Source organism: Cryptomeria japonica, chromosome 7 (assembly GCF_030272615.1).
Source record: "Cryptomeria japonica chromosome 7, Sugi_1.0, whole genome shotgun sequence".
In the NCBI taxonomy this organism is placed as follows: Eukaryota; Viridiplantae; Streptophyta; class Pinopsida; order Cupressales; family Cupressaceae; genus Cryptomeria; species Cryptomeria japonica.
The window spans coordinates 312,784,003-312,796,289 of NC_081411.1; the positions used below are offsets into that span (position 1 = coordinate 312,784,003).

Below are 12,287 nucleotides of genomic sequence, written 5' to 3' on the forward strand. Positions count from 1 at the left end.
CGTGAAGATAGCGACACTTTAAACTCAAAACTCTTACCTCTCAAGCCAGAGAATAAAACTCGTAAATTTAGGTTAAATGTTTCGTCTTGCAATCGTCCTAATCTACTATTAGATGGGCCTTATCAGAGGGCCCTCTCTCCGCGTGCGAGTACCATTTGAGAGTAACAAGTTGTCTACGCTTTGAATGGAATCATTTCCTTAAAGCATTTATCATGTGAAGCTGTAGGAATAGAAATGTTTTCCAAATTCTCGCAGGAATTAAGGAAATTTCTGTGAAATTCAAGTTGCCTTCCTCGCTAGAGCCGGGGATGAAGCTATATAACGACCGTCCGCCCACTTGTTTCAAATAGTTGAGCTTTCGATTATCTAATTTTAATCCCTCTCTTCATTCTCTGATCCATCATCTATTTCCGGGTTCAAATCATGGGATCAGTTAATGAAGATGAAGTAGTCATTGATCAGGACCTTTGGGTTACTCAAATAAAGGAACGCCTTCAAAGACATGGCCAGCAAGAAGAAGTAAAGGAGATCTTGGTATCCGTTTTTTGTGTGCCCAAGGAGCTGTTGACATTGAAGCCAGAAGCATATATTCCGCAGTGCGTCTCCATTGGACCATATCACCATTGGAGAGCGCATTTATTAGAAATGGAGAGATATAAAATAACTGCTGCGCGAAGATTCCAGAAAACATTAACCGGTGACTGCAAGTTCGAATCTGTAGTGGAAGAAGTGAAGAAGTATGACTGGCAAATCAGGAACTGCCACCACAAATTTCTTGACTACGAGGAGGAAGCCCTTGCATGGCTCATGGCTCTGGACGCCTCCTTCGTGCTCGAGTGCTTGCAGTTCTACGTCAAAGAGGGTGATCAGGCTTCACCCCAGGTGAAGCAACTAGGTCTAATTTTAGATCCATCTCGCAGCAGTGCAACCCAATGCAATTATGAGAGATCTGATAATGCTAGAGAATCAGTTACCTTTGTTCCTCTTGGAGAAGCTGCTGGAAATAGAGATGGGTTCTCAAGCTAAGACGGAAGAAAGGCTCTTCAATCTGGTGAATCTTGCGTGTAAAGAATGGTCCCCATTTATATTGAAGATGCGGGATAGTTCAAGGATGTGCATAAAAGAAAGGGGTCACATATTGGAGGTGCTCTACTACTCTATTTTCCCTGCAGCAGCCATGGGCCATACTATTTCTAATAAGAAGGAGGATGGGAAAGTCCCGTTGCGAGAATCAAACTACTTAATGCGTGCTCTGAAAGCTTTATGCAAGGCTCTCTCCTCGTTAAAAGTCGGGTTTGTTCAACTAGTCTCGGCTCTCCCTGACCGTGTCTTGGAAGGCCGGCCTGCCCAGTTTGTGACACAGTTGTCCACGAATCTTGTTTCAGCTTTTGAATCTCTTTCAATTAAGCGCAGAAATGAAACAGATGAGGATAAAGATGAAGAGAGTGGGTTTTCGTCCGCGGAAACACCTCCTACACGCGACGAACTAGCTGTTCCTTGCGTCTCCGATTTATACTCAGCAGGAGTAAAATTTCGTCCAACCGAGGGAGACGTCACCAGAATTCGCTTCGACCAGACCACTGCAACTCTTTATCTTCCCAAATTGAGGTTGGATTCCAACACAGAAGTAGTTCTCAGAAATCTAGTGGCGTTCGAAGCTTCGGGTGCTCCCGGTACTTTGACCTTCACTCGCTACACTGATTTCATGAATGGCATCATTGACAGTGTTGAAGATGTTCGGCTGTTGAGAAAGAGTGGGATTATCTACAATCACCTGGCAGACGACGGGAAAGTGGCAAGCCTGTGGAACGGCTTGGGTAAATGTCTCAAATTGACGCGAGTTAAATATTTGGACCAAGTTATAGCGGACGTCAACAAGCATTATAACAGCCGATGGAGCGTTGCTGCGAAGCGGCATGTGAACAAGTACATATTTGGTTCGTGGCAGCTCCTCACTGTTGTGGCCACGGGGATACTTCTGCTTCTAACTTGCTTCCACGCTTTTTGTTCTGTGTATGACTGTAAGCGTTGGTGGAACGACAGTACTGTTCTGCAGGGCTAAGCCAATCGGAAGAGTTTTATCTTCTAATTACCGATGCTGACATCCATTTCTTCTCTTTGAAATACTTCATTTACATTGACGGAGTACAAGAGTTTTGTTTTTTGAGGCGAGTTTAACTCTGCCTTTAGGTATGCTGCCGTTGTCAAGCAGACTGCCCTTACAAAACACATTTTGAAATTTTGTGGTGTCTATTGGATCCACTTCTATTTTGTTTTTACATATTATACCGTTGTCATGCATACTGTATTTATAAAATACTTCTGAAATTTTGTGCTGTCCATTAAGTTCAAAACAATAAAATCATTTATAAAATGTTGTTTTATTCCTAAAGAATATCTTCCACTTAATACTGTTTTTGAAGTTTGTTGGTTTCAGATTTTGGTCATAAAATGCAATAGATTTTGTAAGTTACATAATTGTATAGTTTAGTTAAATCATGTTCCAAACTTGATGCCTTCACATTTTTTTTGGGTGTGCAAGAAGTTTTTTAAGGGGCGAACAATCAATCATGTAGAAATGGAAGTGTACATCTTTAAAAGAAAGTCTATTTATGTCTAGTGAGGATGCAATTTTAGATGATAGAAAAAGAAGTGAGGGCTCAAGGATTCATAATATACATATATATGATCAAGCTCAATATACATATATATGATTGAATTCTATTCAGTTTAGGTTGAAATATTGATATAAATATTCTAATTTCATTCAAACATTAATTTTCACTCATTAAAACGTGCCAAAAATCCCCTTATTTTATTCGTAGTTAATTATTTTAATCATGAAATGCATCCACCAATTGACCAAGTCCTCAAAATGTACCATGACTTTGGTAGTGGATGGTAATATTAAAATTACCAAAATGGAAGTGGTGGTCATTATAAGGAATAGTTTTGTAATGATACTGGACATAAATAAGACTATTATAGTGGTGAAAATTGTATGTACTTATGTATTCTTAATTCATCCATTTAAATATGTATGTTCTATAAATACTTCAACAAAAGACAATGATTGTCATTAACTAAAGTGTAAGTCACAATATGGGACATGTAGTTAAGATTTTGTTTAATTTCAATTTTAGTAGTTATATTAAAAATTTCTAATTGAATCCTCGCGTCACATGGATTATTATATAATAAATATCGAAAGGGTTTTAGCTTTATATTTCAAGATCCTAGCAATCATAATCCCATTTTGATTCATTATTATCAATTACTTAATACATTTTGATGAAGCTTATTGTAAGTCATTCATCTTGGTTACTTAAGACCTTATTATGGAGATCTATACCCTTAGAAAAAAAATAGTTGAAACTACCAAGCCTCTAGATAAAATTCTTACATTTTAGGATAATATAATGATTTTCTTAACTCGTTTAAGAAAAAAATCTAATCATTTTGTTTATATATTAAAGATAATATTTGTTTTAATCATCTTCAGAATAGAGTTCTTATGAAGTGAAACTTTTAAAAAATTTAAGAAGACCATTTCAAAATCATACTTGACCCTTGTAGAATTATGCTCTAACCATTTGCAATCTCTTGAAAAATCACATTTCCCATCATGTCTTCAATTAAATATAAAAATTAAACACAAAGATATTGAGGATTATACAACTTAATTGGTCTACATACTTCCCTACTTTATGCCCATCTAAAAAGTGAAATGATTTGTGCTTAAGGATGCATAGTATTTTTTTTTAATGTTCTAATCTAATGAAATAAGGGCAATGCTCAAGTTTAAAACTGAATACAAGGAATATCTTAAAGAGATCAATGTTGAATACTAGATGAAAGTTTAAGTATTAAAGGTGATAAAAACTATGGTTTTCTTACTAGCTACATAAAAAATAGAGTAAACCCCATTCCATAGCATTTTAAATTATCAATTTGATTGCTTGATAAATTATTTTGGATGATGTTATTATAATGTTTTTTGCCAACCTTGAATGAGTGAGGCATGTGGTGGAATTCTTCGAACTCTTTATATTTTTCAAATGTTTGTAAATCAATCAATAAAATTCTTTTTTGATCTCTTTGAATGAGCTATAATAGAAATTATGTTATTTTAATTCAATTTTATTGTTTGAAAAAATATATATTAGGTGGTTCATATTAGAATATAACCTAAGAAATATCCTAAAAATAACTATTATGTATATAAATTTTGTAAGCATTAAGATGTTCACAATTATAGATGGGCAAAAGTTATAACAATGTGTTCTTAACAATCTTAATCTAACCATCAATAATTGGATAAAAGTATGTGGATAAATTCAATTCTATATGAAATATCTTCTACAAGGATTAACAAAATTCATTAACAAAACTTGATTCACAATTAAAAAAAAGTTGATATAAGTAGCTATAATATACCCAAACCTGTAAATATATTTGATGTTGACCTTGACTCTTAGAATGTTATGAAATTTTTTGATCTTTAATATGTATGAAACTAGATAAATGACTTGAAATATTAGATGATTGAAATTATGAGAATCTAAGACATTGAGTTGGAAACATTTAATTTCTTTAGAATTCTTTCTACAATGCAATCATCTACAATATATTATTTCCCTAATTACCTTTAACTTCCTTTGGACTAGGTAAGTATGAATGAGTAAGAAATTTTGGTTCTAAAGAGAATCCTTGATATTTTCTTATGTACTGATTGAATTATATATCTCCTTTAACAACATTCAAACCCTAGATTAATTATATTATCTAATAGATTAAATAAATTGATGTGATGTAGTTCATCTTTAATGAGAAATAAGATTGATGCTAGTTGAGTGTGAAGAATCTCAATCAAATGAATATTTATAACTGAGACTTTCGTATTCCTTTTCCCTTAAAAATGAAAATAGAGATAAGTTTAGAAATGGATGTATGTATATGCATGATAGTTTCCATATTTTATTTGATGATAATAAAAATTAATGTATATATTATCTAAAGTGATATTCTATTTTTTATATTTTATTCTTAATAATTAAAAATTATATAAAATGATATACTTTGAAAAATTAAAAACAAAAAATAACCATAAACATATTGTGTGAACCTATACAAATGTATCTCAAATGGAGAGCGGGAAGGAGAGCACTAGGGATTTTGGAGGTGGGGAGGATGAGAAAGAGGATTGGGATGGAGATGGGAAATATGATGGTGATTTCCAAGGTGGGGTTTTACACTTTGTTGAAGCTTTGTCCCTTGTTTGGGTAGTCTTGGTCTTGGGATTTTCGGCTGTCTCCTCTTTTAGGGTGCCCTTCTTTGGGTTTGTGGGAGATTGCTTCATTTGTCTTAAGTGTGTGGTTGAGGGGTTTTGGCCCTCAAACCAACTATTCTATTCACATGGGCAAAGTTTTGTTTCCCATTTTTTTGTTCTTGCAAAGTTTGTCATGGTTTGGGGCTATCATCTTTGTCCCTTTATACACGTGGGTTTTCTTCACTTGTCTTGTTTGTGGGGGTATATATGGCTTTCTCGATCATGTGGCTTGCAGTGGAGTGTGTATCACAAGGTATTGTTGTTGCATTTTCTACTCCATGTGGATATGGGTGCTTATCTTTGTGTCATGTTTCTTGTGGGCCTTTATCATTGTGTTTAATTTTTGGTAGAGGAGGTGTGGCCCCTATTCTTCTTGGGATTTTTTGGGTTGTGATGTTGACTTTCTTCCTCATTTTCAATTGTGATTGGTGATTGCCTTCTCTCTTCTCACCCATCATGGATTGTGGATTGCTTGTGCTCGAGGGGCTTTTTTCTTCACTTATGCAAGTTTGTATTTGGTGGCCACTATGTTGCATTCCTTCACCCTATTTCTGCCTTTCATGTGGACTATTAGAGGTTCTATAGTTGATGAGGGGCTCCTTGATGGGCTCTCTTAATTTTTTTTGGCTTCTACATGCTATTCAGAGGAGTTTCATCCCTTTCTCCCTTTAGGATTTTTTGGTGGCTGGGTTTTCTACTTTTAGTTCATGATCTTTGGCCTCTATGAAGGTTTGTGTGTACATAGTTCCTATAGAGGTGGTTATTATGTTCATTCTTGCTCCTACTCTTGCCAAGTTTGTTTGCACTTGCAACCTCCCACATTAACCTATTGAGGTGGATTATTGGGTGGTTGTGAGGGTTTCGACCTCTAGGCTGTCTAGAGGTGGTGGGGATTGGGGGAGTTTTGTTGTTGTCTCTTCCTCTTCCGTTAATGGCTTTACCTTTGGTGTTAGTGTTCTTCACCTATTTGTGGGTGGGCATTGGTGGCACAATGTGGGTTTGTTACCTTATGAGCACTTAACCAGCATGTTCTTTGCTTCCATCGTACTCATTTTGGTGGTGATCATTGACTTCCTTCCAGGGTATTCTATCATCTTGGGTTTTGACACTAGCCCCCTCTACCCCCTGTTGTCTTGGTTCTACAAACTATGGATCTGTTGATGTGATTTGGTGTGGATTTGTCGTGGTGGTGCATGTTATTGTATCTATACTAGTTTTCTTTTGGATGGGGTTGGGATTGCTACATTTCTCCCTTTCTATGAATGATTTTGTTCATAGGGGCTCTTCTAGTAAGAGGTCTTAGGAAGTCTCCCAAAACCTAATGTTTGTTCTCCTCTCCCTTGACTTCTTTGTCCCAGTGTAAGGGGTTACCATTGGAATATTGTTTGGAGTTATCCTAAATCCCTCTATTATGATTATGTGATTCTTCTTGTTAGGTAACTCTTTCTTTCTAGTTGATGCTTGAATCAAAAGTAACCTTTTGAAAAGGGCTCACCTTTTCTGGTTTTTGGGTTTGTGGTATCCCACTTCTTCTAAGTTTTTCCTTGTGTACCTATTTGGTGGTCATGTATCAGTAATAGGCCTATCCCATATTTTATCCAATTAAAACATATAGTGTCAAATTTTTACTACATATAATGAGCGTTGAATTTTTGAGATCACTTAGTTTAGACTATGGAAGAACATATCTATCTCACAATTCTAGTCATATTACAAACTACGGGAAGAGCACTAGTAGTCATTATAGTTCCAATAATTGTTCACTCCTTACACACCCAATCTCCCAATTAATTAGTTTAAAGAAACCCAAAAAATGATAACTAAAAGCCCATTAATTTAAATTTCACATGTAGAAATAGTTGTTCAGTTTTTAGAATTTTTAGACTATAATTGGACCATTTGCACACCTTTAATGGTACCCATGGCACACTACTAGTAGGACATTTGTGCAAAAGTATTGGAAATTTTAAGTACATATATATTGGGGCATCTTTAAGTAGGTATTAGACAACACTTTGAAACATGTACATTTTAACCCTTGTGCACATAACAGATCCCACAATTACGTCGTTACTACATAGAAGCTAACGTAATAGATATAAATAGTTAGGTCGTATATGGAGACAAGCAAAAAAATTGTTAAAATTGGATGTATTGTTTAGTATCTATGGGTGCACAAAGTTAGCTATGTTGAACACAATGTACCACTGAGAGGGGGGTGAATCAGTGGTTCCCAATATTCTAAATCTTTTAAACCTAACTCTTGGTACCAATTAGCAAATCAAACACAAGGAGGATATACCAGACAAATAAGAAAAGTGATCAAATACAAACACTCAAAGATAGACAACACATAACATCAGATATATGAGAAAAACCCAATGTGGGAAAAACCTCGATGAGAAATGCTACTGGAGACTACTGCTCCAATCTAGCCTCACAATGAAAAACAATTTTACAAAGATTTAGGGCACCAACCCAAGGAGCACCAACCCCTACACCGAGCACCAACTCAGTGAGAAGCCACCATATCTACTGATTCCTATACAAGCTTTCTATTTTTAGCAACCTACAACTTGAATTTCATCCTTTCTCTATCAATCACCATTAATTCCTCAGTTGTTTCCTTCGACCAATGAGCACAAAGATCAGATCATTAGAAAGCTTCTGCAACTTAATCCAGCTCAAGCCACACTCTTCTATCATTGACCCGTGATTTATGGGTTCCTTATTTAAAGTTGACCTACTTATCACCTACCACGTCGATGGACAATTCACTGACCTCTGGATGCTTTCCACCTGGTATCCACATGTCATTCTTGTTGACATCCACCTATGTTCAATCCACTGAGTCAGTTCAGACAAGATTACTGACTAGCATGCACTATCGGTGTTTAGCCACCAGTTCACTAACCCTGCCTGTACATGTCACCTTATCGGTTATCCTTCATGCTTTCTTTCCTCTATTCTGTCAGTGGATCAAGTTGACTTGTCATCAAACACACTGATCCATCCACTAAGTCTATTTACCACTAATATTACTCTTGCCTTTATACCAGTATTATCGTTGAGTAAAACATGTCATCAATGTGCATCCTGATTAATATGTATACCACTGGATTACACTCCTCTTTGTATACCGATGATCATGTTCTTCTCTGTTATGGTTTTTCTTTCTTACCAGTGGTCATGTTTACTAGTAGAGGCTGCATCCCATGTTTACCGGTAGCACACCTTATTTGTTTCCTTACATACTCCTTCCTGCATACCGGTTGACATCAATGACAACACACTACCAACAAGCTGTAATGGCTGCAGGTATGCTTCCCTTATGACCTAGCTCACAGTTGATGTTTTCACTATGTATCTCTTCAATGACCACGGTATATAATTTTTTACCTAACAAGACTTCACTAATACAAGTTGTGTTTCAACTATTATTCTTATGTTAAAACTTAAATCTTGTAATAAAAAAGGCAAGATCTTTTAATTTCAATTTCCATGAATACTTTTTCTCAACCTTCAATTTCTAAGTTTTGGTATAGAAACACAATAGCCATATTTGATAGGAATTTGATATACCTTTGCTATTCAATTTAGATTATTCTATACATAAATCAATACAAATTTCATACTTAACATTCTGATTTTTTATGTTATATTTTTAATATGATTTTTTTAATATTATTTGGTTTATAGTTATACTTTTTTTTTTAATATTGTTTTTTATTTTTTAAAATCATTTTCATAAAATATGACTATTATTTGTGAGTTGTTATATTTAATGTTGTAATTTAGTCCCTAAAATTACTTATTTAATAAGAAGTCATAAGATAATAGTTATCATAAATTTTAGTCAGTCAAGAGCTTTAAAAGATTAAAATAATAGTCTAAAAATACATGAAAAGAAATCTTGCATGCATCTCTAGATCAACAATTACAAATAGTACATTCTTTTACTATGAAATTGAAAAACTAACTTGACTCATTGTATGAATGTTTAATATTTCCTTCTATTTATAACAAATCTAAAATGTTCTTTTGACATTTTTTTTTAAATATCAGTTTTGAATAATTCCAAAATTACAATGAAAAACATCGTAACATTAAAAAGATAAACTAAAATTCTCGATTATTTAATTCATCAATATATACATGGTGTCGTGCAAACACAATCACTTTCACATGTCAAAATAAAAATTAGAGGAAAAATGAAAGTCTTCCAAATCTTTCAATGTAATGAAGGGGCAATTGAGTTCAACATGGTATGGTATTTATATGGGCCCTCTCCCAACACAAACAATTGACAAGATTTCTTAGACTAACGAGGCTGCTTGGGGAACATGTTTCAACATCAAACTCTTCGATGTTGAAACGTAGAATAGATATACATATTTCATCATGCAACATCTGAGAGTAACAAGAAGACTTCAGACTTTGAACAGAATCTTAATTGTAAAGCATTTACCATGTGAAGTTTTACAGAAATTTCTATTAAAAAAATGTTTTCTATTCTCTCTGGAAGTAGAGAAATTTCTGCGAAAGTAAAGCTTCTTTGTTCGCTGGAGCTGAGGCTGAAGCTACAAATACGACCCTCTACCGAGTTGTTTCCCAGATTGGAGCTTTCGATAACCTATTTTTCATCTCCAGTTCGTCCACTCTTTCTCCGATGTCTAATTTATTTTCCACTTGGAATCATGGAATTAATGAACGCAAATGAAGTGAAGTTCGATCGGGATCTCTAGCTTATTGAAATACATGGCAAGCAAGAAGAAGAAAAGGAGATTTCTGTATCCGTTTTTGGTGTGCCCAAGGAGTTGTTGGCAATGACGCCAGAAGCGTTTACTCCGCAGTGCGTCTCCATTGCACGAGATCACCATTGGAGATCCTAACTGTACGAAATGGAGAGATATAAAGTGGCTGCTGCTCGTAGATTTCAGAAGTTGATAAACAGTGACTGTAACCTTGAAACTGTGGTGGAGGTGATGAAGTACGACTCCAATTTATTCGAAGGACTAAATTCTTTCCATCCGAGGGAGACCTTACCACAATTCGCTTCGACCCGACCACTGCAACTCCTTATTCTCAGAAGTAGTTCTCAGAAATCTGGTGGCATTCGAAGCTTCAGCGGCTCCTGGTGATTTCATACTCACTCGTCACACAGATTTCATGATTGCTATTATCGACAAAGAGGAAGATGTTCGGTTTCTGAGAAAGAGTGGGATTATCTACGATCATCTGGTAGACGATGGGAAAGTGGCGAGCCCGTGGAACGGCTTGCGAAGGTGCGTGAAGTTGACGAAAGATAAATATTTGGACCAAGTTATAACGGACGTCAACAAGCATTATAACAAGAGAAGGAGCATTGCTGTTAAGGAGAAGATAAGCAGATACATATTTGGTTCATGGAAACTCCCCACTGTTGTGGTAAAACCAAAACCAAAAGAAGATATTAAATGGCAGACGAGAAAATAAACAGCCAGCCGCAAAGAAACCCTACCCGCCATTGTATGTCCAAGGGGTAAACAGTATTCAACTTGGAGCCTACTCGTATCCAGAGCAATATGCGCATAAGGAAGGAAATACAGCCAATAACATCAACACGCAACCAACAAACAATGGACCGAAGGAGATTGGGCTTACAAACAAAAATATTACAGCACCTGATATCGTTGAATAACAGGCATAGCTCTCGGAAAAAAATGCAGTAATTGGAAGAATTACCAAACTCAGGCCCAGTAGAGAAGAAATCAGAAATTGGGCAGGCAAACATTGGGGCAGTGAGGTAGAGATTCGTTTCCTTCCCAAATCCTTTTATGTAATAGTTACAGATTCAGAAAAACACAGGAATAGTATACTTGAATAGGGAGTATGGTGCTTCAAAAACAAGTTAATCTACTTGCAAAAATGGGTAAGAAACTCCAACCCAGTCACAACAGTGCCCTCGGAAGGAGCCTTTTGGGTCCGTTTAAACAATCCACCGAAGGAATTCTGGACAGAAGATTGTCTGAAAAGGATAATATTTAAAGAATTTTAGAAGATATTTATTTGAATGTTATGGTAAATATTAATCTTGTTTTACAAACCAATGAAAAAATAACTTGTTTGGAAAATGATACTTTTAAGAATATTAATTTAATATCTTAGTTCAATAGTAGTTGGATTATAATCTTTATATTTTCATAAAAAGATGGTTATGGGTATATGTAGTTTCTAATGGGTCTAGGTGAGTCATATTGAATTTAATATCTAAATAATATTGCCTTTCTATAGTAATGTGTTCCTCTATTCACTTTTGTTTTAGGTCAATTGAATGGCTACAACCTCATAGTCTAAATTTCCAAGTCCAACAATGATCTAGATGTTGAATTGTGTGTATGTGTTTAGGTGAAACTATTTATTTGGTCATACATTGGTTGACCAATGGGAGCCATACTTTGATTGCTTTAGTTGGAGTTAGACACTATTTAGCTATATTTGAGTGGTAGAATGGTTGTGAACATCACCATCACCAACATTGAATTAAAAGTATAGTTATTATTTTTAAGTTGAAGAAGAAATCTAATACTCATGCTTATCTTGAAGGTGAGTTACCCACACATTAGTGATATATAACTCTAATATTTTCTTATAAGCACTAGTAATTTTTACAATGATACTTGGCTTATGGTTAAGGTGTTATTAGCCTGCAGCCATTAGAACTAAATATATGAATAAATCTCAAAATTAACCTTTCTACAGCATGTTTGTTGAAATAAATGATAGATAGAACTTGAAACATAATAGAACCTCTAAAGTAATGTAGTTAAGGCTTGAGGGTATAATTAATGATGGTCAAGCCTTACAACCAAACATAATACATCTTGTATCATTCATACAATTTACCATTCTGTAGTTAGATATCTATTGTCAAAGTAGTTGAGTTGCTTGAGATAGAAAAAGCATATGTTGTATCTGT

General features: G+C 35.2%; 1 protein-coding gene across 1 annotated transcript; it reads left to right on the forward strand.

Annotated features, from left to right (window-relative positions):
• Positions 1-320: 320 nt before the first annotated feature.
• On the forward strand, positions 321-2,167 carry LOC131047266 (putative UPF0481 protein At3g02645). The gene is made up of 2 exons (XM_057981130.2): positions 321-1,013; positions 1,105-2,167. The coding sequence occupies exons 1-2, from the start codon at positions 424-426 to the stop codon at positions 2,060-2,062; spliced, it is 1,548 nt and encodes a 515-aa protein (XP_057837113.1). The 5' UTR covers positions 321-423; the 3' UTR covers positions 2,063-2,167.
• The last annotated feature ends 10,120 nt before the right edge of the window (positions 2,168-12,287 follow it).